The sequence below is a fragment of the Terrapene carolina genome, unplaced genomic scaffold, assembly GCF_002925995.2.
Source record: "Terrapene carolina triunguis isolate 2854851 unplaced genomic scaffold, T_m_triunguis-2.0 Scaffold449, whole genome shotgun sequence".
NCBI classification, from domain to species: domain Eukaryota; kingdom Metazoa; phylum Chordata; order Testudines; family Emydidae; genus Terrapene; species Terrapene triunguis.
Window position 1 is genome coordinate 3,593,474 of NW_020664800.1, and position 27,077 is coordinate 3,620,550.

At 48.9% G+C, this 27,077-nt stretch overlaps 1 protein-coding gene across 1 annotated transcript in view; it reads left to right on the forward strand.

Moving 5' to 3' along the window:
* The first annotated feature begins 1,297 nt into the window (after window positions 1-1,297).
* Window positions 1,298-27,077, forward strand: part of LOC112106813 (dual specificity testis-specific protein kinase 1-like) — a 62,812-nt gene continuing 37,032 nt past the window's right edge. The window contains exon 1 of the mRNA XM_024200260.3: window positions 1,298-1,400. Coding sequence (XP_024056028.1) covers window positions 1,304-1,400 — 97 coding nt within the window. The 5' untranslated portion in view covers window positions 1,298-1,303. The remainder of the gene's footprint in view (window positions 1,401-27,077) is intronic.

Here is a 27,077-nt window from a genome sequence, read left to right on the forward strand (position 1 = left end):
AGAGAGGAGCAAGTTCCTGAACACGTCGGAGCCCAGGACCAGTCGTGGGGGCTATTACATAGAGAGCCAGAGCATAGTTAGTGGGGAGGGATGGGATGGAGGGTTTGAATTTCCTTGGCTTTCTCTACCCAGGAAAGGTAGCTAGGGGGCGGGGGAGGATGGAATGTAGCAGCACCTCTGTCTCCTGAGAGAGGGAGTGTGACCCGAATACACCAAGGGGCATTGCCCTGGACTACTGGTGCCATTGCATTTCTCTGGTGGGATGGGTGCATTGTACAGGAGGGTGGGGGCAATGGAGGATTGCATACATTGCATGGGGGAATGGGTACAGTGCACTGGTGGATGGTGGAGAGATAAGTTCCCTGTAAGCTGTACGGCCGCAGGTGCAGAGAGGCTTAGGGCCCTGCAGGTGCGGAGAGGCACCCCTCCCCTGGCCCAGCCCAGCCCCTCCGGAGCTGCCAGGGAGAGAAGCCCCTCCACCAGCCAAGCCCAGCCCCACCGGAGCTGCTGCGGCTGGGGAGAGGCACCTCTCACCCAGCCCTGAGCTGCTGCGGCAAGAGGGCTGGGGGGAGTCCTCTCTCCCTGCCGCAGCCCTGGGGCAACCTGAACCCCAAACCCCTCATCCCTGGCCCCACCTCAGAGCCTGCACCCCCTGCACCTAATCCTCTGCCCGAGCCCTGAGCCCCCTCCCGCACCCCAAACTCCTCATCCCCGGCCCAGAGCCCACACCCTCAGCTAGAGCCCTCATCCCCCCACGCCCCAACCCTGTGCCCCAGCCCCGAGCTCCCTCCCACACTCCAAACCCCTTGGCCCCATCCCCAACACCCATCACCTCCACATTGGTGCACATAACGAAATTCATTCCCTACATGGATGTAAAAAATTAGCGAGACCACTGGCTGGAGAGTGGGTATATTGCATTAGGGGTGGGTGTATATTGCTCCCCGGGGGTGGCTGGATTGCGCGTGGAGGTGCACTAGAGGATGGATGCATTGTTGTGGCAGGGGGCTGCATTGCATTGGGGGGGGTGTATATTGCACGGGGGGGGGCGGGTGCATTGCTGGAGGGGTGGGTGCCTTGCACCTGCAGGGGGTGCCCGGTGGGGGGCTGCCTTGCACTGGCCCGGGCTGTGCGGCGCGGTGCGGCGCTGGCGGGGGAAGCGCTGCGCTCAGCCCCTCGCAGCTTGCCCGGGAGGAGGGAGGAGACAGGCAGGCGCTGCGCTCAGCCCCGCTCCCAGCGCCGGCGGGCTCGGCTGCCTCTCGCCTGCCGCTGCCGGGCGCGGAGCAGGGCGCCCCCGCGCCCCATGCGGGCTCTGCCTCCTCGCGCCCCCGCAGCGCACGAGGGAAGGAGCCGGGAGCCCGCACCTGGAGCGCAGCAGCCGCTGGCCCAGCCGGCAGCAGGTGAGTGCGCGCCGCGGAGGCAGCGTCCGCCGGGCGGGAGCGGGGCTGAGCCGAGCCGGGCCGGGCCGGGCGGGAGCAGGCGGGGAAGGGGATGGCGCTCGGCGGCGGTGGGCTCAGTGCTTCCCGCGGGGAGACAGCTCCGCCTGCCTGGACCTCCCAGCCCCGCGGCTCGGCAACTTCGGGGATCCACCCCTGCCTTGGGGCCCGGGCACAGGTGGGGGCCCCTCTGTGCAAGCGCCGCCTGCCATCCCTAGCCCTGCCCACAGCCCCACAACGCTGTTGTTGTTGCTTCTCTCTATTGCAGTAGCAGCCTCAGAGGGCAGGTAGGATCTGGGCCCCAGCTGCACTGGGTGCTCTGCACACTCACACTCACTCCTGCGTGCACCGCTCCTGGTTGCAGAGTGGTAGGTGCCCTACAGACCCGTTGTGCAAATTTAGGTGCCTTCTCTGAAGGCTTCACAGAGCATTATTTTCACTTCTGATCGTGTTAGCGGAAACACCTAATCCAGTTTTCTTAGTGGTCATTGGTAGGTTTCAGAGTCAACACCCAGTATATGACTATGGGTGGTTCACACCGCTCGGTGCTCATGGGTCAAATTCAGTGCTGACGCAACAAGGGTGCAACTTCCATTGACTTCAGAGGGTGCTGCACCCCCTTGGGCCAACACTGAATTTGGTCCATTGTTGTTGGCTGACTGCAGACAGCGACTGTATCAGGTCACATTGGGAAGGTGCTTTAGAACCCTGAGGGTAGGGAATTTTCCTCTCTCAAATAAAAGCTTAAATTCTGTGGAAATTGATGGGGCTGCCGGAAAATGCCAGCATGGCTGAGGCTGGCTAGGACAGACCCCCCGGGAGCCAGAGTTCAACATACTAATGATTATAGTAGCTGTAAATGCTAATCAGTTGCCCATGTGCTGGTAAGCAGTTGTCCTGCAGAGGGATCTGTATTTCAGAGCTGGATGAAGTGGTCCCTGTCTATCTATCATACACCTCGCAGCGTGCTGTATGGCTAAATTAATTCGTGTTTAAAAGGCACTTGAAGATTTTTGACTGGAAGAGGTTATAGAATGGTAAAATAATTATTTGTATTAATTAAATGCTGCAGGCGAGTGAGTTCTTCTGCAAAAGGGCTTTTGGTCCCATGGGCCTACTTTGCGCTTTCCCACAAAGCCTTCTGAATGGAAGAGAACCCCTGCCAGGGCGAGGATCAGGGCTACAGCTGTGCTTTTTGGGGAGTGGAAAAGAAGCATGTTTAGAAATTGAGGGGCCTGATCCTGCAGTTCCACCATAGGCAAAATTCTCATTGAATTCAGTGAGAGTTGAGCTTGCATGAGGACTACAGTGGAGGAACATCAGGGATGCTGTCCTGGATCAGCCCAACGGTCCATCTAGTCCAGTATCTCGTCTTCAACAGTGGCCAGTACCAGCTGCCTCAGGGGAAGGACGCGAGGTGTTTTAAAGGCCGCAAAGAAGGAGCAGATACCAGGAGAAAAAATGTGTGTGTGACTCAGTGTGAGGGTTTACATTCATGCTCTCTCTCTTAACGGGATGCCTTTTTTTTTTAAACAATTCCTATAACTCTTAACTAAAATAATTTGCTGTTAATGTTGACATGATCACATGTATCATGTCAATGCACATGTTAGCACCGAAGGAAAAAGGAGGTCCCAGCCCAGTTTATTTCTTTGCGGAAAGTTTCCCCTTCCCGGCTTGTTTGTGCTGGGCTGCTCACCACAGACATGACTCACAGACATCATTCTACCACAGAGGAAATCAGGGACAAGTGCCCAGTTGATTGTGGTACAAGTGACTGCACAACAACTACCCCAAATTAGTAGGGCAGGAAGTTCCAAAATAGGTTTGTGAGTATTCACCCGAGGCTGAAATTTACTTTGTCAAATTCAGCATTTCCGATGTGCAGAAGATACAAGAACAAGAAGTTGGGGAAAGCAGACACTAAGCGTAAGGGATGGAAGGAAAGGAGAGGACTTTGCCTCTTTATTGCTCTTGTTTAATATCTGTATTCTGGTAATGTGCAAAGGCCTCAATCAGGACAGGGCCCCATTGTTCTGGGTACTGAACAGGCCCATGGGATGTCATGGCCCCTGCCCAAAGAGCTTGCAATCTAATTTCAGACTAGATGCAACAAGCCAGCGTAACAAACAGTAGGAGTGAATGGGGGAAGGGGAGTCTGATGGTGCTAAGACCAAGTGATTGCATAAGGTCACTGTTGCACAGCTTGATTGTGTTATCCTCCCCTCAGGTATGTAACTTGCTCCTCTCCCCCCTCCCCCACTGTTACCCCATCTCCACCTGGTGTGTTGCTCTTTTCCCCCACCTCTTTGGTGTGATTCAAGCCTGGTTGTGTCTCCCCCTCATCCCTCCCAGAAGTGTCACCCCTCTCACACCCATGTGGGGTGTGATAACTTGGGTGCGTTATTCCGCCCCCCCCCATTCTTCCCCGCTCCCAAGACAGTTATTTTCTAACAGGCTTGTTACCTCATCTCCTCCCTGGGAACCCCCTTTCTGACCTCTCTCCACCTGGAGGTGTTGCCTCCTCTCCTGCTTCCATCTCTCTGTCCCTCCATTACCCCCGGATAATAGAGGTACTCTGGAAATGTAGGGCTGGAAAGTTCTGTTAAAGGGACAGTGGGAAGTGGCAACTTCATAGGCATCCAGTTTAAATCAATGAGTTGAAAGTTGTTTTGGTTCCAACACCTGCCCCTAAGTCTGCTGCCCCAGCCTGTTTTTGTGGTTTGACAACTACGCTTTCAGATTTGTAAATGTGTTTTTTCTCCCCAGCTACTAGACTCCTACAAACACCAGGAGAAAGTGACTGTACAAGAGAAGCGGGGAATGCAAAGTGCTGACAATGGGATGGAGTAAATACACTGAAAAAAGCAAATCTTGAATGATAAAAGAGAATAGGAATACTGTACCAGCCAATAGCAGGGTGGCCTTAAAAGGGGCTGAACTGAAGCCAGTGTTGACACTCAGCAGCATCAGACTCTTTTTTGAGACCGAGTTAAAGATTGGAAATAGAGATCCGTTGGTTTAAGCCAATTTTATCAGAACATTTCCCACAAATCCTTTAAAGTCAGGAGATTCAGAGCTGAGATTAAAAAGGATCACGTGGTTTAAAAGGCAAAATATTAGATCGTTGTAGTTCAAAAAACCTCAGTGTTAGAAAGATTTGGATGTCGTCAGGTCTGAATCCAACAAGGTTCTTAAATACATGACTGATGTGAAGCACCTAGTTCGCTGAGTTCAGTGGGATTGCTGACATGCAGAACATTAGGCATGTGTTTAAGAACCTGGCTGTATTGGGCCTCATTCTATGCCCCATGGAAGTCAGGGGGGCTGAGATCAGGGACCTGTCGGCACCACCACCTTCGTCTTTCCATCAAACCTTACACTGACCCACTCAGTTGAAAGCTGGCTCTTGCACATAACATCAGTGCTGTCATCAGTCAGAGCATTGTGTATTGATGGCCAGATGCAGCTGCATGTGCAGTATAACCCATGCTGTTGTCACACAACCAACACCCTGCCTGTCTGGATAAATCCCACATTTCAGCACTAAAAAATAAAAATAAAAATCTGTAATAATAAGGCTTGATCTTTCTCTAATTCCTGTCTTTACAAAGGGTCCAAAAGCACCTTACAAATGTATGGACTGAAACCTAATGTCCTAAAGCAGGCAAAACTCCCTTGAAAGCCAATCAGCAAGGCCTTCCAGATTTGGTTCTGTGTTTACATAGCACTACTTAAATGCACCCATTTCTGGGGTGTAGGGGGACAGTCATGTGGAGAGCATACTGAATAACAGGATAAGGAAGAGGGGACGTTTGCCTGCAAAGGAAATTAATGTGTTTGTGCTCTTTTCCCCGCCTTTATGATATAGATAGAAGGCTGCTTGGTTTTTATCTTCAGAATGTCAGGTGAGGTCTTCCTTGTTTCTTGCCGAAGGTCGTCTTAGAGGACTCTGGGAGGTTTGTCAGCCATTATTTGAAGGAGCAGAGTTGTTGGATCTTTAAAGAGGTCATTTCAGGGTCTCTCATACCTGATGCTAACTAAGACATCAAAGTCAGCATAATCTCTTTTTCCTCTTCCCTTCAATATTAATATTTGCAAGGGAAATTTTATGTAAAGTAGCTTGGCTTGGTTCACATTAATACAGTCTGGTTTATGTGACTAGAGTCCATGCCTTGGCACTTCTTGAGGCACTGAGTACTGATGGCAAATGCTTTGACTCCTGTTTCTCAAGTCTTGAACATGAGCTTTTGGGGCTAGAGGCTTAACTCTCTCTCCCGTGAATCCTGAGTGTCACTGCCATACAATGAATGTTTGGAATTCGTCCTTTTCCATTTGATCAGTGTCGGTATCAGTGACCCCAATATTTCTAACAGGTCTGGTTGCAATAGGACAGATGACAGGTTTAAAAACCTGCGTTTAAAAACAAAACAAAACTCTATGGGTCACATTCATCCCTGTGTAACTTCATCAAAACCAGTTATGCCAGGGATGAATAGGGTCCTATATGTTTTGTGATATATAGATAATTAATGAGCTCTATCATAATTACACTGAGGCTATGGCTACTGGGATAAGAATTGTATATCCTTATTCCTAAGTGACTTAGCCATAAGTAAGTAGTGAAAATATCCTTCTCAATAATCCTTCACTATTCCACTCTGAAAAGTGGCTTTATAAACACAGCATTGTGGGGCTCTGAGTTCATTTCCTCTCATTAACTCCAGATCAAGTCTTCTTGGTTTATAATTAGGAAGGCTGCTTGCCCTGCAATCACCCCCTGCGATCTGAGAGCCAAGCTGGGTACTTTCTGGCTCATGTGCACCCAGAACTCAGTGTTGGTGGTGCATGAGCCAGAATTGATCCGGCTCACTCTCCCAGAGCTGCATTGGCTCTCAGGGACTAACTGGAATAGGACATAGTAAAAATGTAGGGCCAGATTCTTGGGTGCACTAAGGTCATTCTGCTGGTGTAAATATGGTTTGTATCTTGACTGAGCCCCCTGGTATAATGTGTGCTGGTCTGATTCTGTGCCTACATAGATCACCGGTAGTGCAGCAGGCAGCACAGCTGAGAAAAGGGGTAGGGCCAGATGGAAAGAGGGCATGGTGTAGGTGTTCCTCCAGGTGCAGCGTCTGGGTATTTTCCTTGGTGATCCACCCATCAATCATATGGAAAACTCTAATGTAAATTAGAGCATCTGAAAGGTTGCTCCACATGGCTGAGGTTCTGGGGACACCTGTACTGTATGGAAGGAGCAACTCTGTTCACCACCGCCACTCCCGAGTGCTAATCGTCTCTTACACTGACTCACTATATGTCCTTGGGTTAGTTGCCTAGCCTCTCTTTTGTTTAGCTTTAGTTTTCCAAGCTGTAAAATGAGGATAAAAATACCTGCCTGCTTCACAGGGGGAAATGTGGTTATTGATGACTTATTGTCTGTACAGCACTTTAATTATGTTAAGCGCTAAGTATCCTTATTCTGTATTACCACGAGGTGTCAGCCCATTTGTCTCACATTGCCTAGGGCTATTACAATCTGCCATGTGCCTCCTGCCGGTTGTGTGCTAGTTGAGATGGACACTCATTGAAGGCAACATTAGCAAGAGGGGGTTACTGTGACGTTGCATATAAGGTTCCTGGAAACAGCCTAGTTGCCTTGAGAAACTGTATAACACAAGTTCCTGTGCAAATATTGTCTGTTTGTACTGTGCTGCATGTGGAAATGCATTTAATTCAGCAAGGACAGCCTGTCTTTCAGGGAAAGGGTATCACAGAGATGGATAGGTCACTGACAAGCCATGGGAAAGTTTTAATGCCTCACAGCTGTGTCTACGCTACGGAGCCTATACTGGCATAGCAATGTCATATATACCATAACCCTGTAGCGTAGATGCAACCTGCGCCAACGGACGGGGTTTTTCCATCGATGTAGCTATGTTGACCTACTTTGTAAGTGTAGACCAGGCCTAAGAACTCAGCAGGCAGGTGCGAAAAGGCAGGACGCAGTGAGGAGGAAACTCTCGGCAGTAGAGAAAGAGAGATGAGTAAGATATGAGCTGATCCTTAATCAATGTGCTGTATCAAGTGACTCCCTTACTAAGTCGGTTCTCATTTCTTGGGCTCGGCTCATCCCTGGTGTGACTCCACTGACGTCAGGCATCAGCGGCCCCCGACGTCTCAGCACCAAAGAGAGAATGTCTGGATTCAGGCCTGGTAGAAGCAGGTGTGATTCAGGGGAGTTGGACATACTTACATGGGGCCTGGATTTGACCCCAAACATCTGTTCGAGTAGCCTGCTTTGTGGATATCTGCTGATAAAAGCAAGGAACTGACTCTCCTGACTGATGATGATTTTGTTGTTGACTCAGTAAGGAAGAGCTCGAGATATCGATCTCAGTGTCTGGCTCTGTACAGGGGTACAACTATACCAGGGGTTCTCAAACTGGGGGTCGGGACCCCTCAGGAGGTCGCGAGGTCATTACATGGGGAGTCACGAGCTGTCAACCTCCACCCCAAACCCCGCTTGCCTCCAGCATTTATAATGGCGTTAAATATATAAAAAAGTGTGTTTAATTTATTAGGGGGGTCGCACTCAGAGGCTGGCGATGTGAAAGGGGTCGCCAGTAAAAAAAAGTTTGAGACCCACTGAACTATACCATATTCCCCAGGCACCCTGCTACATGGCTAATTAGAAACATCAAGGATGGCCCTGCTCTGAAAAATAATTACCGGTACGTGAAACTGGCACCTTCTTACTTTGCAGATTGCTCCTTGCATGTGTCCCCTCGCACCTGTTCACCCCCAGCCAAAGGATCAAGGGATACAGTCACTAAATACCTCAGTGATGGCGAGGAGGGGTAGGGATAGCCCGAGACGTGCCTGCATCAGGCAACAGAACTAAGTCAGCAGAGATGGCAGCAAGGGGGAATGCAAGAGTAGGCTGGTGGGTAAGGCACTGGACTAGCCCTTGAGAGATGTGGGTTCAATTCCCCACTCCACCCTGCACTCTTGGTGTGAGTTTGGGCAAGTCCCTTGACAGGAGGATTGTAGAAGCACAAGAACCATAGTAAACCTATGGGATTTGTGCTCCAGTTCCTTAATCTCTCCATGCCCCAGTTCCACAGCTGTGGACCAGGGTGAACAATGTTTTCCTTTCTCCAACCTCGTGTATTTATATTGGAAACTCTTTGGGGCAGGGGCTGTCTCCTACTGTGCATCTGCACAACACCTAGAACAATGGGGCCCTGATCTCAGCAGGGGCCTCTAAAGGTACATTTACACTGCATTGTGAACTCGAGTTTGTGGGACCCGGGCTTGTGGACTTGTGTCCCCGCTGCGTTGTAAACCTGGCCTTACAGTCGCTCGACACGGGTCTCCCAGCCGTGCTCATGCGTCCACACTGCACTGTGCAGACCACCTGACTCGGGTCTGTGGCTTCCCCTGCAGCCACACTGGAAAATGACAGGGCTTGGACCTGAGTCACAGTGGGATTCGAGGTCTGGCACCCCCTCCCCCCCCAGCAGAGTCCTAGGACCCAGATCCTGAGTAGAGTCAGTCTGATTTGTGTGTGGACAGGAGTGGGGCTTTGGCTCAAACCTGAGTCACAGCCTGGGCTGAGAGTGTGGTGTAGACATACCCTAAGTGCCCCAGTAATACACACAATACTAGTAACGAGGGAATGCATCCTGCACCCTCTAGAGAGCTATGGTATAGCCCCAGTTACCCCAGGGCAGAGATACTCTGCAGACCTCAGTGGTTCAGGAGTCAAATTAGCGATCGACATTACCCAAAAGAGCCACAGGAGTGCGAATTCAGTGGTGCATTTACTGTAGTTCTCTCTTTCTCTAAATATACATATAGTATTCGCACAGCAAATAAGTTAATAACTTAATAACATAGTAAAAGCATCCCTATTGGTTAATTATTAAACCACCCAGTGCAAAGAGACGCATTAAAGAGCCACTTGTGGCTCGTGAGCCTCAGTCTGAGTATCGCTGCCCTGGTGTCTGAGCACCTCAGTCTTTACTGTATTTATCCTCACAACACCCCTGTGAGGCAGGGCTGTGCAGTTATCCCCAGTGTACGGATGGGGAACTGAGGCACAGAGAGACTAAAAGTGACTTGCCCAAGGTCACCCAGGGTGCCTGTGGCAGAGCAGAGAGTTGAATCCACCTCTCCCACCCTAACCACTGCACCCTCTCTCAGCAGTTCATGTGCCTATGCACATTGCTTTTGTGAGCAGCTGCAAAAGGGCAAAGCTTCTCTCACCAAGTGTGGGCTTAAAGCCATCACCGTGTGTTAAAGTGCGGTACTAATAACTTCATTTCTCTCCCATTGAGTGGCCCCACCACCACTTAGCTGCTTTTTAGAGTGGCACAAAGTCACATTTTGTTTTTTGAAGGAGAGTAAATCTGTTGCATAAAAAAGCCAAAACACATGCTTAGAATCCAGAAACTGGACTAAGGCTGAGATCTGGTGTTGGGATTCTCTCCGAGACCTTTTCCACTTGGCTGATCTGGATCCCCTCGTCCGGTTCTGGGAGACACTTTATCCAGTTCTCTGGAATCCAGACTCATCACTGAGGTTTCTTTATTGTCCCTTCATAAAGCGACACCTGAGGTTCTGGTGTAGGAGGTTGGGCTAGGGTGCACCACAACTGCAAAAGCACATACTAATCAATCAGATTATATGCAAAGACTAATGCCCACTCATTGCATTTTTACATTGCATCACACTTTATAATTGGTTTACTAATTTTTATAACCAATCCCTGTATAGATCCTAAACTGTCTACAAATTACAAAATATACTAGTAAGCAAAGCTGCAGCTGCAAACTTATCCCACTTACTCTTCTTACTATTTCTTTATTCACTAACTACATGTTATTTTCAAGGCCACTTGTGAATTCATGCTCTGTCCATTAATTAACCTCTGTTTCCTTACTTCTGTTTTCTTTCATTGTTCATGCAAAGCCTACACCTGGAATCTTGGACTCTCTCCTTTATTAGAATCCATATTTTTGGAGTTGCGTTGCTGACCCAGCTCTGTTGTCAGAGAAACAAGCATAGGATGGATGTGCACTTGGCTATCGTGTCAGAGAATAACTAGGAGTGTTTGTATGATGGATTCCTAAAGATAGGTGCTAGCTGTACTAAACACTCCTTAATCATCTTGAATTCAATAGGATTCATTAAGCTCCAACCCCGTCATTATATTGCAAGAGCGGGCATTTTGCTTGTGAGGATGAGTTGTATAATTCAATAAAAGGGGCTTTGAAAATGTGTCTTCTAGGATTGAAAAACGTCCAAAACACAACAGCCTCTGGGAGATCTATTAGAACAATTTTGCACTGTAGCTTTTTGCAGGGGAAATGCTAAGTTGCGGAGTGCTTTCCTTCTCTCACCCCTACGTAGTAGCAGAGAAATTGGCCTAAAAAGCCAAATCCTTTGTCCTTCTTGAATTTGTGCCTTTGAGCAGCATCTAAACTGAAATCATTTACTACCCAGGAGCCATAGTTTCAACTTGGGAAGTGAGAATTATTGTGACCATTTTCCAGTTTTCTTTATAAATATTTTGAAGTGTTCTAGATGGCAATTAACTTCCTTTGCTTAGAGTTTATCACCATTCCACCGGGGTTGCAAAAGGAACCGCACATGCCTTGATAAATGGCCTGGCGGATCGTAGCGTTCCAGCAGGTAAACTTCCTCCCTGGTGTAAGCCATGTGAAGCCAACAGGGTTACAGTGAGAATGGCTTACGCCCTTAAAGCCCCCCTGCGCCCTTAGCAGAATGCTGGTTTGTGGCAGTGATGTTCCTGAGCAGAGATCCATCTGCAGCAGGATTTTTTTCTGGGGAACTATTTTTCCTCTTTTCTCAGTGACGGAAGAATACCCTGTCACAAAGGTGTGCTACATATTGCAACATCTCAATCCAAATGGGGGCTCCTGGGAAGCCATTTAATTGGGCCTCTTCATTACAAGGCCCAAGGTTCAGGGTGGAACCTCACCCCTGCACCAAACTGCCATGGGTTGCGTGGGGTGCATTGTTTAATTTGTGCCAGGGCTTGCTAGCGCTGAGCCCCACACCTCTGGGCTTGCCGTGTCAGTTATGAAAGTAAAAAAATTGCTTGAGCCCCAGCACTTAAATGCTTGAGCTCCAGCTTCTCTTTCATTACAAATTAAGTAGTGGTGGGGGGGATGGGGACGCAGAAGAGAGCATCTGTTTGTAGAGAGGCTCAGGGGTGAAGGTTTCCTGCTAAACAGAGGACAGAGCTGGCAGCGTGTCCCCAGAAACGTGGAAAGGAGAGGCCCTGATTCCCCAGGTGGTTTCAAGGCATCATCATCACAGGGCTCTGTCAGCACAAAGCCTCATGAGCTGGTTCAGAATGATGAGCGGTAAAGATCCCGGTACCATTTCAGCCGTCCCGGGAGGCGGGGCCTCTCTGCAGCTGCAGGTTAGGTAGTGTGGTGTGAACGGTCCATGGCTCTGTTAGGCCAGAAACACGGTCCCTCTCCGCTCTGACTCCTGTCGGCCCAGCACTTCGTGTCGGAGTCCGGGGTAACCATACACAGCCCGGAGAGCCGAATGGAATCTGCAAGAAGCAGCAGAGAAAGCGCCCGAGTCAGATTGCGAAACCACCCCCACCGATGGCACTAACCAGGCCCCTTGTTGGCAGCCTCAGCAGAGAGGCCAAGCGCTGAATGGGCCATTGACCGAACTCCCTTTGTGCCCTCAGAGCCGTCTGTGCAGGCCGGGGTGAGGTACAGCAGCAGGGCGGTGGGAGGGAAGCCAGCTGCCCAGGCTGTGCCAGTTCTGTGAATGCACAGAACTGGTTTCCCTGGGGCTGTTGACCCAGCGCCATTCACCACCACAAAATCCACTTCGTTCTGTTGAGGTTTTTCCTTCTCTTGGGCATGTTTCACTTGCTGTGGCCCTGACCTGCATCTCTCCTTGCGGTTGGCTGCAGGACTGTGGCTCCGCTGCCAGCGTGCCGTGAGGGGTCTAGTTTAGGGGGAAGCATTCGCTGGTCCAGGAACCAGCTGAGCCGCAGCTTCTAGAGTCAGCCTGGTCTGATTCTGACTTGGTAGATTTAGACGGGGTGTGGCTCAGTTCTGGGACAGAGCAGCCACCTGTAGCACCCTTCCCTTGGAACGGCTCTGAGCCTGGAGACAGTGATAGAGATATCGGACTCCTCTCTGCCCACCTTCTGCAGGCTTTTCTCTCTCCTCTTTCTGGCTCTGTGCTTCCTTTGCTGCCGCTGGTGCCTTCTCATGCAGGTCTAAAGTTCCCTGTAGTTTGAGAGGGTCCAGTTTGACTTGTCTGCTTATTAATAAATGACTCATCCTCTGCTCTTTCCACTGCCTCTGTTCAGGCCTTACGTAGGCATAACTCCCGTTGATTTCAGTGGGGACTGAAGCTCAGTATTGGGCCCCAGGAATATAGGGGTCAATGGGGATATCGGTGATGTGATCCACACCCCAGTTTTCCACTACTGGAGTTAGGGTTCAGATCCTAATTTGTACCACCTGAGAGAATCTGCATTGTGGTCTCACCATCATCTGCATTTGTGCCTGTCACAGATCCACAGCATGGCGTGGAGCTTCTGCTCCGCCGAGACCTGGGATTGGAACAGCAGAAGATGTGGGGCACAGCGGAGGTGCATTAGCAGTGTGGCATGGGGGGTGCAGGAAAGGAATATTTGGGTGGGGGGGCTGTGAGTTGGGATTGAGATGCACCAGCTGAGCTGTCTGGAGAATCCAGGGGTGGAATAGCAGGAGAAGTTGCAGGATTGAGGTGCCCAGGACTGGAATAGCGGTGAGGCTGCAGGACCAGACTGAGGTTCATTGGCACAGATCTATGCGGGAAGTGAGCATGGCTCTTCCCTACGCTGTTCCTTTATCAGAACAGCACAATTAATGCTTCATTTTCGGGAGAACTAAATTCACTCCCGGGCCTGAAAATGGCTTTAAGAATAACATACATTGCCGTGACAGACATGTTTGCATTTTGATGAGTTGCCACTTAGTGTGAGCCAGGTTCTCGGGGGTGGGAGGGTGAGGAATGGATCTTAGATACTTGGAGCTGGCAGTGTGGCTCGGGCACGGAGAGTGTCATTTTGGCGCTTGCCCAGCGCCAGTGGGCAGATTTGCCAGACTGCAATGCAGAGATCTGTCCTGTGGGCTGCATCTCTGGGCGCGGTGTTGGTGATGAGCCAGGGATGGGGCACGAAAGTCTGAAGTGTCTGTGTTGGCAACTGGGCTTGTTATGGATGAAATGGCAGGAGAGGGGACCCTGCAGTAAACGGGGCGTGAGTGCTGGCAGCTAAGGTGGGGGCGGGGGGGGGGGTTAGGCTGGCATCGGCAGGGTCAGCAGGCGGGACACTATCCATGCTTGAAGAGGCATGAGTGGAGTTGGTGTGTGCAGTGCTAGAGGGCACTGCCGATGAGTGCTGGGGTCGGGCCGTTGCTGACGGTGGTGGTGGCAGAGGATGGGGCACTGACTGCTGCTGATGCCAGTGGCAATGGCGGGAGCACGGCTAGTGTTAGTAGTGGCAAAGTGTGGGGCACCTGTGGGAGTGACCTAGCACGGTGGTACTTTGGATGCAGGCTTGTCCTCCCCCAGACCCCCCACATCGCTGCTCTCACCTCTGGGTATTGTTATGACAGCATTAGGGTGGCGAGGCTGTAGAGAGGGTTGAAATTAGAGATGGAAAGACCTGCTAGGCTTACTGAGCATAACGCACCATGTAGACATGGCCCTGGTGGCTTGTCCGAGGTCACAGACGGAGTCTGGGGCAGGACAGGGAATTGAACCCAGTCTCCCACGTCCCATGCGAGTGTCCGAACCACCTGACCATTTTCCTCTCTCGGTTTGGATTGAGGGCGGCTTATTTTGAGTTGTTGTAAGTTGATTAGAAACAGGTTTAAGCAAACTGAAACAAGCTACTCAGACTGAAATACGAGTGTCCACACAGGGGCTTGCACAGCTTGAACTACATTGGCTTAAAAACCTTAAAAAAGTTAAAGTACTGCAACTTTCTTGTGTGGACAAGGCTGTAATGCAGCGGAGAAAGTGTTCGGAAGTTTGGGTAAAATCCATCCAGCCATTGCTGAGTTATGCAGGTTTTAAATTTCAGTCAGTCAGCTAGCGGGATGAGCACTGCGCTGCTGCTGCTCCACGCAGTTCTTTATCTTTATGCAGAAGGGAGAGTAGATTTTGTAGGTTCTGTGTGGAGCCTTTCTACATACAAATGTTTCGCTGTTAAAGGAGACATGGGAAGGGGGGAAGAATTTGGGCTTGTGCCATTGTAGCCTGGAGGACGGTATAATGACAGGAAACTTGTGAAACTACGAAACCATAAGAAACAAACGAATGGGGCCTTAGCAACTGAGTGGAGAACACCATCTGTAACTCTGTATTAACACCTTTCTAACTCAATGTCTAATCAACAATTGAGAAAAGGGCTTCTTTGTTAAAGAGTCATACCCCCCTCCCCCCCCATTAAAGTGTGAGAGCTCACCATAGACAACCCTACAGCAAAACCAGGGAAGGCCAGACTTGATATTCTTAATATATATATTTTTTTCAATTAAAAAACAACCAAATTGTGTTTCTCTTTTCAACTCTTCATCATAAAGAAGCGAAAAAGGCCACAAGACCAGTTAGGAACAATCCTTTGCAGATCATCTTTGAAATAATTCCCCCAGTTGGCTCAAAGGACACTCGGCTGATTGCTACGTCCCTATTTTCAAAATGGCTGTAGTGGCTAGTGGTTAGTGCAGAAGACTAAGGGTGTGTCTACACTGCACTCAGGAAGAGTGATTGCAGCATGTGTAGGTGTACCCAAACTAATTTGCCCCAAAATTACAGTGAAGCCATTGGAGCACAGGCTAATTTCCCATTACAAGCCCATCCCAGGCCCTGGGCATGTAGTGGGTGGTTAATCCAGGCTGCCTTGCCTTTGCTGCTAGTTTTAGAGCTAACTCAGTCAAAGCTAACTTGGGTATGTGTGTACATGTGCTGCAATCACCCCTCGTGACTGCAGTGTAGACAGAGCTTCAGGATCGTAGGCGTGCGCAGCACATTTCATTCGGGTGTGCACCCAGGGAATTTTTTTTTTTTTTAAAGGCGAACATCATAAAGGTTGGGGTGTGGGAGGGAGTGCGGGGTGTGGGAGGGGGTGCTGTGTGCAGGAAGGGGCTCAGGGCAAGGGATTGGGGCAGAGGAGGAGTGCGGGTGTATGAGGGGGCTCAGGGCAGGGGGTTGGGGGGCAGGAGGGGTGCGGAGTGCAGGACGGGGCTCAGGGCAGGGGATTGGGGTGCAGGGTGTGGCAGGGGGCTCAGGGCAGGGAGTTGGGGTGCAGGCCGGGGGCTCAGGGCAGGGAGGGGGGGTGCAGGAGGGGTTCGGGCTCCGGCCCAGCGCCGCTTACCCGCAGCGGCGCACTCCCTGCCTGCCAGTGCCCCACGCAGCTCACCACATGCCCGCGCAGCCCCGGGGGGGGGCAGCACAGGGCTCTGCACGCTGCCCTTGCCACGCCTACAGGTACCTCCCCTGAAGCTCCCATTGGCCGCGGTTCCCCGTTCCCGGCCAATGGGAGCTTCGGGAGGCGGTGCCTGGAGCAACCCCCTGGCACTAGAGACATGGTGCCCTCATGGCCGCTTCTGAAAGCAGCGCGGGGCCTGCGGCATCACGGGGGGCAAATCCCGCGGGCCGGATCCAAAGCCTTGAGGGGCTGGATCCGGATCCGGCCCATGGGCATTAGGGTGTGCCCGGGCACACCCAGCACACCCTGTGCGCACGCCTATGTTCAGGATTCGGTTGACTGTGTGACCCTTAGCAAGACACTTCACCACTGCGTACGTCAGTTTCCTTTCTGTCAAAGGGGGATCGTAAAGCACTTTGAGATGATCAGATAGCAAGGTACAAAGTACTGGCGCTGATTTCCATTCCCATGTGACGCTTGCCATTTTGCACTTAGGTATGGACAAACCTTGTGCTTCTGCCTGGATTGCTGATTTTTCTTGCAAGCAGCCCATAACACCTATGCCCTTCAGTACTGGACTAGAATCAATGTTATGTCTGCCTGGATCCATACTTGTGTGCTGATCCATGCACACTGATCTCCCTCTCCCGTATCAGGCCCATGGTCTCATCGCATCTGTTCTTTGTTGCCCAAGGGGTGGCTGTGTAGATGACTCTTCATACACCATTCTCACTTTCTGGTTAGGCATGGAACTGTGCTACAGAGAATGCCCCGACACCAGCTAAGGTGTGCAGATAAGGGAGACAGTACAGTGAAATTAACACTCCTATCAAGCAGGGCATTTAAAAAAAATCCTTTTCCCTTTGTGTTTTTTGGCGTGAGTGGGAATTATCAGGCTCTAGTGAATTATTCTGGTGCATTATAGCCCTCTTGTGCTCTCATTAATCGTTTTAAACCTCATCGTGGTCTAATGTGCTGGGTCCCAAATGGATTGTAGTTTAATTCTAAATGCAGCACAATTGCTCTCTGCTTTGGAGTAGCTGGTGCAATTGTCCCTTATGTGCTCATTTGGAGAGTGAACCCTGCACTTGGCATTTTAGATGCTCGCAAATTAAATGCTGTGGGAGTGGTTGGAGAGAGCCCATTTGATTCCAATTTATATCCCACTAAAAAGAGAGGGAACAATTGCGGCATGTTAAGCTGTTTCTTGATACAACAGGGAGCCTGAACAAGAGTAGAAAGTGCCTGTTCCCTGGTCATCTTGTGAACTCTGGTGGCCTGCATGGCAGGAGTGCGTGGAGATACCACAGCGAGGCTCGCCCAGACCCCATTGGCTTTTCTCATCCCATCACCCCAAACATGGAGTCACTGCCATTCGAGAAACCCGGATCCAGCACTGCCTGAACTGTTGGGGTGTGTGGATCTGGAGCCTTGTGACGCAACTGGCTTGTGTGTCTGTAATGGGCTGACCCAACCCCCCTGCAGCCTTTGGGGTGATTTGAACCTAGATCCCAGCCTTGCAGCTCAAATTCAAGCCAAAGTAGCAGAAAGTACTTGTCACGTCAGCTCAACAGGTGCTTGATTCTCTCTCCCCTAAACAGGTCAAGCTGCAGAGAAGCCATCAGTGTGGTTCATGCTGTGAAGCCATCTCTGATCTGCTTTGATATGCCCCCTTCCCTCCTGCTCGCTGTGTCCTGGGGTGGATGGAGCAGTTGGGTCAGAAGAGGAGGTGGGGTAAAGGCCTATGACGTGGAGCCTTGCTTTTCCAGAGCAAAGGAGAAGCCGGCTGCTTGTTTCCCCTCTGAGTGCAACTGACCCGGTGATAACTGGGTCTCCGCTCTGCAGCAGCATCTGCTGACACACACATGAATGCTACATCCCAGGCTCTCGGCACGCCGCATCAGCTCCAAGAAATGGAAGAGTGTGGTTTTTTTCCCCTTTGTAAGCCAAAGTCAGCAAATACGTTGCTCAGCAAAAACCATCCTGCAAGGCTGCTCTTTCCAATCCCTCCCTCCCAGCAACCCGCGTGCAGGCCTGTCTTGCTGACGTGTTGGGTTGATCCAATGCCAGCCTCCCTGTCTGCTGCATAAAGGGCTGTCAGGGTTCCTTCCCCACTCTGAACTCTAGGGTACAGATGTGGGGACCCACATGAAAGCCCCCTAAGCTTATTTCTACCAGCTTAGGTTCAAACCTGGTACACTGCCACCGCCAAGTGATTTAACAAGAAACAGGGAAAGGGCCACTTGGAGTTCCTCTTCCCCCAAAATATTCCCCCAAGCCCCTACACCCCCTTTCCTGGGGAGGCTTGAGAATAATATCCTAACCAATTGGTTACAAAGTGATCAAAGACCCAAACCCCTGGGTCTTTGGACAATGGAAAAATCAGTCAGGTTCTTAAAAGAAGGATTTTATAAAAAAGAAAATGTAAAAATCATCTCTGTAAAATCAGGATGGAAAATAACTTTACAGGGTAATCAGATTCAGAGAGCCCAGAGGAACCCCCTCTAGCCTTAGTTTCAGAGTTACCACAAAACAGGGATAAACTTCCCTCTAGCAAAGGGAACATTCACAAGTTGAGAAAACAAAGATAAACTAATACGCCTTGCCTGACTGTTACTTACAAGTTTGAAATATGAGAGACTTGTTCAGAAAGATTTGGAGAACATGGGTTGATGTCCAGTCCCTCTTAGTCCCAAGAGCGACCACCACCAAAACAAAGAGCACAAACAAAAGCTCCTCCCTCCAAAGATTTGAAAATATCTTGTCCCCTTATTGGTCCTTTGGGTCAGGTGTCAGCAGCCAGGTTACCTGAGCTTCTTAACCCTTAACCCAGGTAAAAGGATTTTGGTGCCTCTGGCAAGGAGGGATTTTATAGTATTGTACACAGGAGGATTGTTACCCTTCCCTTTATAATTATGACAGGGGCTCATTTCCTACTTTGTGCCAATTCGAGGAAAGAGACGTTTCATCAAGCACTGTGGATGGTTTATTATCTCGAGCTCTGGATGTCTTTCGCTTGCCACTGATCGGGCATGGGGTGAAGCTTGGAAGGGCTCAGACCGATTGAATGTGTGGGATAGAGGCTGCACACCAAAGTTTGCTCAGAGAACATAACGGCCAGAATGGGTCAGACCAAAGGTCCATCTAGCTCAGTATTGAGAGGATAAGGAATGCAGAGGAATTAACCATTAACTTGCTCCAAAGTTAAAGCCCCTTTTAGGTTTTGGACTTACTGATATCCGCTCTAGCACAACGTTGTTATTGTTATCAACTCTTTGGGTGCAGTAGCACCTAGAGGTCCCAACCGAGATCAAGACCCTATTGTGCTAAACACATGCATAATAAGAGCTTACAGTCTAAAGAGTTCAGGCAAAGGAAACAGAGACCCAGCAGGTCAGAATCGAACCCAGGTGTCCTGACTTCCAGGCCAGTGCCTTATCCGCAGGGCCATGCTGCCTCTTCTCTAGTGGTCTCCCATGGCTGGAGAGAGAACACAAGTAATCCCATGGCTAGACTAATCCCAGCCATGCAGTTTGCACTGCTCTGGTGTCTTCCTTCTGAAGATCTCAATGGATTTTATCCACATTAGTTCATGGAGCCTCCCAGCCTCCTGTGGGCAGGTCTGTATCATTTTAGGAGGTGGCAGAGTGGATGAGACCACTGGTGGTCCATCTAGTCCAGTGTCCTGTCTCTGAAGTAGCCAGTTGCATAAAATGATGGGACACGAGGCCCTGCAGCAAGCAGTGACGGGAAAGTTTTTTCCTGTTCTTCGTATCCCCACTTTACAGAGATGAATCAATAGGAGACAGATTCTGTCAACCTTATTCTCCTTCCCCTTCCCCTGCCCACCGCTGTGTGATTGTGGAGAAAGAGCTGTAGTGGGGCCCTGGCGCTCAGGACTCCTGGGTTCTCTCCCTATCTGCCTCTGATGTTTTGGGTGACCTTAGACAAATCACCTACGTTTTCTACTTGTAAAATGAGATGAATAGCACTTATCTCCCAGAGCCGTTTGTGGAGCTTCGTTAATTATAAAGCAGTTTGAGAGTGTCACAGAAGAGGTGGGCACTTCATGTTGAGAGTGGGGGTTGGGTGAAATCTCATGGAAGCCGGTGGGCATAACTACTGCATGGATAAAGGATAAAGAAACAATCAAGCTCCTTTATGGACCAGGCAGCTGAAACAATAGAAACCACCACCCAAAACACAGGCACATGGCGAAGCTTGAATAGAAGCTGAACCATGTGGCCCAAGAGGCTTTTGTGGGACTGACTGCAAACACAGGGGCTGGGGCATTGGTTGGTGGAGGGGTGTGTGCCTGTCTGTGTGAGAGAAGCAAGCAGCAGAAACATAGAAGGACTCAGAGAAGGAGTAAAAAAGCCCCAGACACAGCCAGAGAGGAGCCCTTTGAGTGTCAGCACCCTGAGGAAAAAAAGCAGAGAGCGAGTGAGTTTTTGGGTGACGTGCTGACTGAAAGAGGCTTGGATCTGTGTACAAAGGAACTGTCTGCGGCAGTTTGTTTTTATTAGGAGGAGAAATGGACGGTGAAGCCAGGAATTTCTCTGATGCAATCCTGTTAATCTACAAAGGATGCACAAAGTCCTGTTTCCCTGAACACAGTAGGAATCAATCAGCTAGATGAGTGGTTTTCAAACGGGGGTACGCGAGCTCTCTTCAGGGGGTACATGAGAAAAATCCTGTCATGGCGGACAAAGCACTGTATTAAGACTTGGCAATCTAATTAGGGTTGCCACCCATCTGGTTTTTACCCAGACAGTCTGGGTTTTGGCTTCTGTGTCCAGGTGCCATTTACGGTTGCCAGGTGCCTGGTTTTCGGGGACCTGGCAACACTAAATGATACCTCAACCAAAAGTCTGGTTACGGCAGGAGAGGGTGTGGTGTGGCGTCATTAACCCATGCCAGCCCCTGCTCAGCCGGGGCCGCCACCTACCTGCAGGCAGGCTCCTTGAGACAATCCAGTGAGCAATGGAGGGAGGGGGTGAGTGGAGCAAGCGATGGGTCTGGGCCCTGGAGGAAGAGGCGGAGCAGGGGGTGGGGCCTGGGGGAAGAGGCGGAGCAGGGGGTGGGGCCTTGGGGGTCTGGTTACCAGCAATTAGAAAGGTGGCAACCCTAAGTCTAATCATAGGTATATTATGACCCTATCTCAGAGGGGGGTATATGGTAGACTAAATTATTTGGAAGTGATACACAGCCTAAAGTTTGAAAACCACTGTGTTAGACCCCTGAAAATTGGCTAACCACTTGGATCAAAAAGGGGCAAGATTATTTCCATCCCGTGTCTCATCACTTGGTGTTTAACATTCTAGTTACTCATTAACAGAAGCTGGCAGAAGCCCACTGGTTCCAGATGGTTTGGGGATGAAATAAACCCGGTTTGAGGTAGAAATTAGTGTTTAAGAAAAGTTACAGCGCGTGTCTATAGAATTCAAAGGGATCTCGTCCCATTCTTCCATAAACAGCCAGTAAGTGAAATGCGTCACTTTCGTATGGCTCATTGAAAACGTAAAGCACTTGATTAGTGCTGCTTACTGTTGAGCCACCCCCTTACCCTGCAGCGCAACCACACGTGGCTGTTTCTAATCAGATCAGTTCTCAAGGACAACTAGTAAAATGCCTGAAGAAATCAATGAGACATGCTGGAGTGAACCAGCAAATAGAATTAAAATTAGGAAACAACAATGCCAGTCCTGACAAGAAATAGAGACAATGGCATCAATATTTAGCACTTTTCATGCATGGATTTCAGAGCCCTTTAGTAAAGGGTGTCGTTATTCCCATTTGATGGATGGGGAAACAGAGGACGGAGAGGGGAAGCGACTCATCCCGCAGCAGAGCTGGGGTTTTTTATATGGAGATTTACCTATCTCATAGAATTGGAAGGGACCCTGAAAGGTCATTGAGTCCAGCCCCCTGCCTTCTGTCCCTTGGCATACTGTGGGGCCATGCGGGTACCCATAGCGTGCCACTGACTTGAAGGTATAAGTTGTCCCCAAATCTGAAATGGTTGCGGTGCGTTGAAAATATTCCTCTCTCACCCAAGCTGTCATCGAAGACGACGAAAGTAGGCTTCCAGATCACCGCAGAACTGTATCGTGTTCGTGGGGATGGTGGGACAGAAAGAGAGTCCCCGAGATAGGACAGACTCTTCTGCTGGGCTAAGTGTGTGGTTGGAAAGATTGATAATGTTGTTAGATGAGTTGGAAATTGTTGACTTCAACAATTTCCACCCCACCATCAATCTCAGCCTGGACCAGTCCACACAAGAGATCCACTTCCTGGACACTACAGTGCAAATAGCGATGGTCACATAAACACCACCCTATACCGGAAACCTACTGACCGCTATATGTACCTACATGCCTCCAGCTTCCATCCAAGACACATCACACGATCCATTGTCTACAGCCAAGCCCTAAGATACAACTGAATTTGCTCCAACCCCTCAGACAGAGACAAACACCTACAAGATCTTTATCAAGCAGTCTTAAAACTACAATACCCACCTGGGGAAGTGAGGAAACAGATTGACAGAGCAAGACGGGTACCCAGAAATCACCTACTACCGGACAGGCCCAACAAGGACAATAACAGAACACCACTGGCCATCACATACAGCCCCCAGCTAAAACCTCTCCAGCACATGATCCACGATCTACAACCTATCCTGGAAAATGATCCCTCACTCTCACAGACCTTGGGAGGCAGGCCAGTCCTCGCTTACAGACAACCCCCCAACCTGAAGCAAATACTCACCAGCAATTACACACCACACCACAGAAACACCAACCCAGGAACCAATCCCTGTTACAAACCTCGTTGCCTACTCTGTCCCCATAACTACTCTGGCGACACCATCAGAGGACCCAACCACATCAGCCACACCATCAAGGGCTCATTCACCTGCACATCTACTAATGTTATATATGCCATCATGTGCCAGCAATGCCCCTCTGCCATGTACATTGGCCAAACCGGACAGTCCCTCCGCAAAAGAATAAATGGACACAAATCGGACATCAGGAATGGTAACATACAAAAGCCAGTAAGTGAACACTTCAATCTCCCTGGTCATTCTATTACAGATTTAAAAGTCACTATCATTGAACAAAAAAACTTCAGAAACAGACTTCAAAGAGAAACAGCAGAACTAAAAGTCATTTGCAAATTTAACACCATTAATCTGGGCTTGAATAGGAACTGGGAGTGGCTGGCTCATTACAGAAGCAGCTTTTCCTCTCCTGGAATTGACACCTCCTCATCTCTTATTGGGAGTGGACTACATCCACCCTGATTGAATTGGCCCTGTCAACACTGGTTCTCCACTTGCGAAGTAACTCCCTTCTCTCTAAGTGTCAGTATATAATGCCTGCATCTGTAACTTTCACTCTATGCATCTGAAGAAGTGAGGTTTTTTACCCACGAAAGCTTATGCCCAAATAAATCTGTTAGTCTTTAAGGTGCCACCAGACTCCTTGTTGTTTTTGTAGATACAGACTAACACGGCTACCCCCTGATATTTGACTGCTGAAGAGGGTCGCATGACTGCTTTTGTGGCTTCCCTTTGCTTCCCCATCAGAAAGTCATTTTTCTGCAGGGAAGCAAAGAAATCTGCGGGGGACATAAATTCTGTGCATACGCAGTGGCGCAGAATTCCCCCAGAAGTAATCAGTTTTATTGACTACAGAAAGATAGATTTTAAGTGTTATAAATGGTAGGCATCAAGGTCAGAAATAGTTACCTTAAGAAATAAAAAGAGAAACATGCATTTTAAATCCTAAACTTTTGGACTAAGCAAGAGTTGAATCATACAGTTTTTCTCACCCTGACAGATGATACAAGCAGGTTACAGTTCCTCGATACATAGGCTGGGGCTACCTTCCAGCCTGGGTCCAATCTTTCCCAGTTCAAAATCTTTGCCTTCCAGGTGTTGGGGGGGGGGGGGGGGGGGTGCTGGGGGGGGGGGGGGGGGGGGGTGGGGGAAGGAGAGAGAGAGGCCAAGAAATGATGTCACTGTCTCTCTCTCATATTTTTTTCCAGCTTGCTGAAAAGATCTTTGCTGTGAGGTGGGTTAGTCCACCCCTATTTTGTACGTGCCTCCTCCGAGACGTCTCTGTGATAGTGGATTGTGAGTTGATGAATGTTGATGGGTCATTAATGCTGTCCTGCTCTTGATGGATGCTCCTTTGTTGTAACTGGAAAGGATGGTTGTGGATGTTCCCAACCTCACAACAGATTTCAGTAACAAATAGAGTAATACTTCATAACTTCACATACAGTCCAACATGATAGTAATATTCAACAGATCAAGACCTTTAACATGATATCTCACAAAGTATACTTTGTACAAAACATATCCTCATCATATCACCATGGTGACTATGGGGGTTCCAGGGTACTACTTTGAGGTGTAGAGTGCCACCCCTTCCCAGCAAGCATTCACATGTCTGTTTTTCCCCCAAAAATACTTTTATTATATTTCCCCAAAATATAGTTGCCACCCATGACTCACAAATTGTAGCAACATCCAGGCACACATTCCAAAACTTTTTGTCTTAAGTGGGGGCTTGTGATTAACTCATCCTTAGTTATGTTAATTGAAGGGTGAGTTTACACCCATCATTCTCAATAAGGCCTGTGATTCAACCAGTCACTAGCCCCTCTCAGCATAAAAGTACAAAGCAGCAGAAGGAAACTGGGGGGGAGGGGAGAAAGGAGGGAGCTGTAACTTGGGAACCCCTTGATCAAATCACCCCAAATTTGGATCACTAACCTTATCCTGTGCCCTCGTGAGTCTAACTTTAAAGCATGTACAATGGCAGGAATGGAAACTTTCCAGCTGGTTTTCTGGGTTGGCGTGTGCACACTAAAATATGTACATGCTATGCACTACCTTGGGTAAAACTCGACAGATTGAGTCTATTTTGAGCCGTATCATATCAATAGTTTGATCTCTAGCTCTGCGCGTGCGCGCGTGCACACACAAATAAAACCCCACTAGAAACTTTTTTGGGGGGGGAGGGCATATCTCTCCAGAACCCCTAGCAGAAATGTCCCCAAATTTATGTCCCCAACCATTTCCTGCACCCTCCTGAGGCACAGCAACTGTCGGAGGAATCCGACTGAGCATGTCGATTTTAGAGGGCTTAGAAAGGTCAACCTTTAAACGGAAGTCATGACACAACCCTAGCTGTAGTGGCTCTGCCGCACTACCATAATGTGGCCCTAAGTGTCTTAATCACTTTTGAAAATCGAACTTACAATGCCAAGTCATTGAGACCCTGGGAAATTTTACCCTTTAACACCAGAAGGGACCATTATTTAGGTTCTTGTCTGAATTTCTGCCGAGCACAGGCCACGGAATTTCACCCAGTGATTCCTGTATGAAGCCGATAACCTCTGGTTGAGCTAGAGCATCTCTCTCAGAAAGGCATCTCCTCTTGACTTCAAATGATGGCGAATCCACCATATTCCCTGGGAAATTGATCTAGTGGTTAATTACCCTGATTTAAAAATTACCTTAATTAAAATTAGTTAATTACCCTGACTGTTAAAAATGTTCAGCTGATTTTATTTAAATTTATCTAGTTTCAATTTCCAGCCTTTGGCTCTTTGTTGTACCTTTATCTGTTAGATTGAAGGACCTGTACTGTAAGAAACGTACTCCCTGTGAGCAGATTATCTTGTAACCTTCCTTCGATAAGGTAAATAAATTGAGCATCTTAAGTCTCTCGTTGTAAGGCAAATTTTCCAGACCTCAAATCATTCTTCGGGCTCTTTTCTGATTGTGACTAAAGATGGGCCTAAATCAGAACCCTTAGATCTTAACCTTCGCAGACATTGGAAGAGTTTGGATCTGGATCACAATCCAAGGTGAAATTTGGGCTCCATTGAAGTCAACAGTTTTGCAATTGACTTCACGGGAGCCAAGATTTCACCCCTGGCTCTATGGGTACGTCTTCACTACCCGCCGTATCGGCGGGTAGCAATCGATTTATCCGGGATCGATATATCGCGTCTCGTTAAGACGCGATATATTGATCCCCGAACGCGCTCACCGTCGACTCCGGAACTCCACCAGAGCGAGTGGCGGTAGCGGTCGACGGGGGAGCCGCGGCCGTCGATCCCGCGCCGTGTGGACCCCAGGTAATTCGATCTAAGATACTTCGACTTCAGCTACGCTGTTCGCGTAGCTGAAGTTGCGTATCTTAGACCGATTTTTCCGCCCCCCCAGTGTAGACCAGCCCTACGGCTCAGAGTTATGTCTGTTTAGGACACGGTGGTAAACACATGAGCAGAGTGGGTTGATCAGGTGTTTCAGCCTTATTTAACATTTTTCCTGTTTGTGTTTTATACATTTGAAGGCTATTTGCTTCACTTTAACAATGGAAAAATATATTTGTATTAAAATCAGATGCAAAATAGCTCTCTGTGCTCTAGCATAACCTGATTTTAATTTATCTTTCTGTGTGCATAAGGTCTGATGTTGGTTGTTAGAGGTTGGGAACTTTTTTTTTTTTTTTAAGTGACTGAAGAAATCGATCCTGCATAACAAAGTTAGCTTGGAAAAAATACAGGCTTAGAATAAAAATTTTAGTGTGATTTCAAGACGTTTAAGAAAAGCGAATTGTCCACTGGTGTAATTGCAAGATCTGTGGAAACTCAGCCAATCATCATGCGTACATTTGCATACTGTAATCCTATTGGTTCAAGTGCAGTAGGGATTGTTTGGGGATTTTCTCACACTTGGTTAAAAGCCTGGTTTCATGAAGTATAACTTTATCCAAGGGAGAGTGTTATTTTCACTGCACAGTACATGGAGTTCTGGTATACCTGTATCCCTTTTTACAGCCTTTTGCTTACCTGTTTGGGGCAGATATAGATATATATATATTTTGACAGGAGAGCAAAATAAGATATGTATTTTTAATACTCAGCAATATAGTATGGGTGGGCAAGTACAATTTGTGCCTGGTCTGGTAAATTTCTATTATGATTTTACAAGGCTCACTGGCATCTTTGTATCAAAAAGCCAGCATGGGCCAAAATCTGCTCCCATTTACAAATCAAGTGTAATTCAAGAGTAACTGCTGAAGCGTCTGTATCCATCCATACCACACTCATCACCATGGTATCAGAGC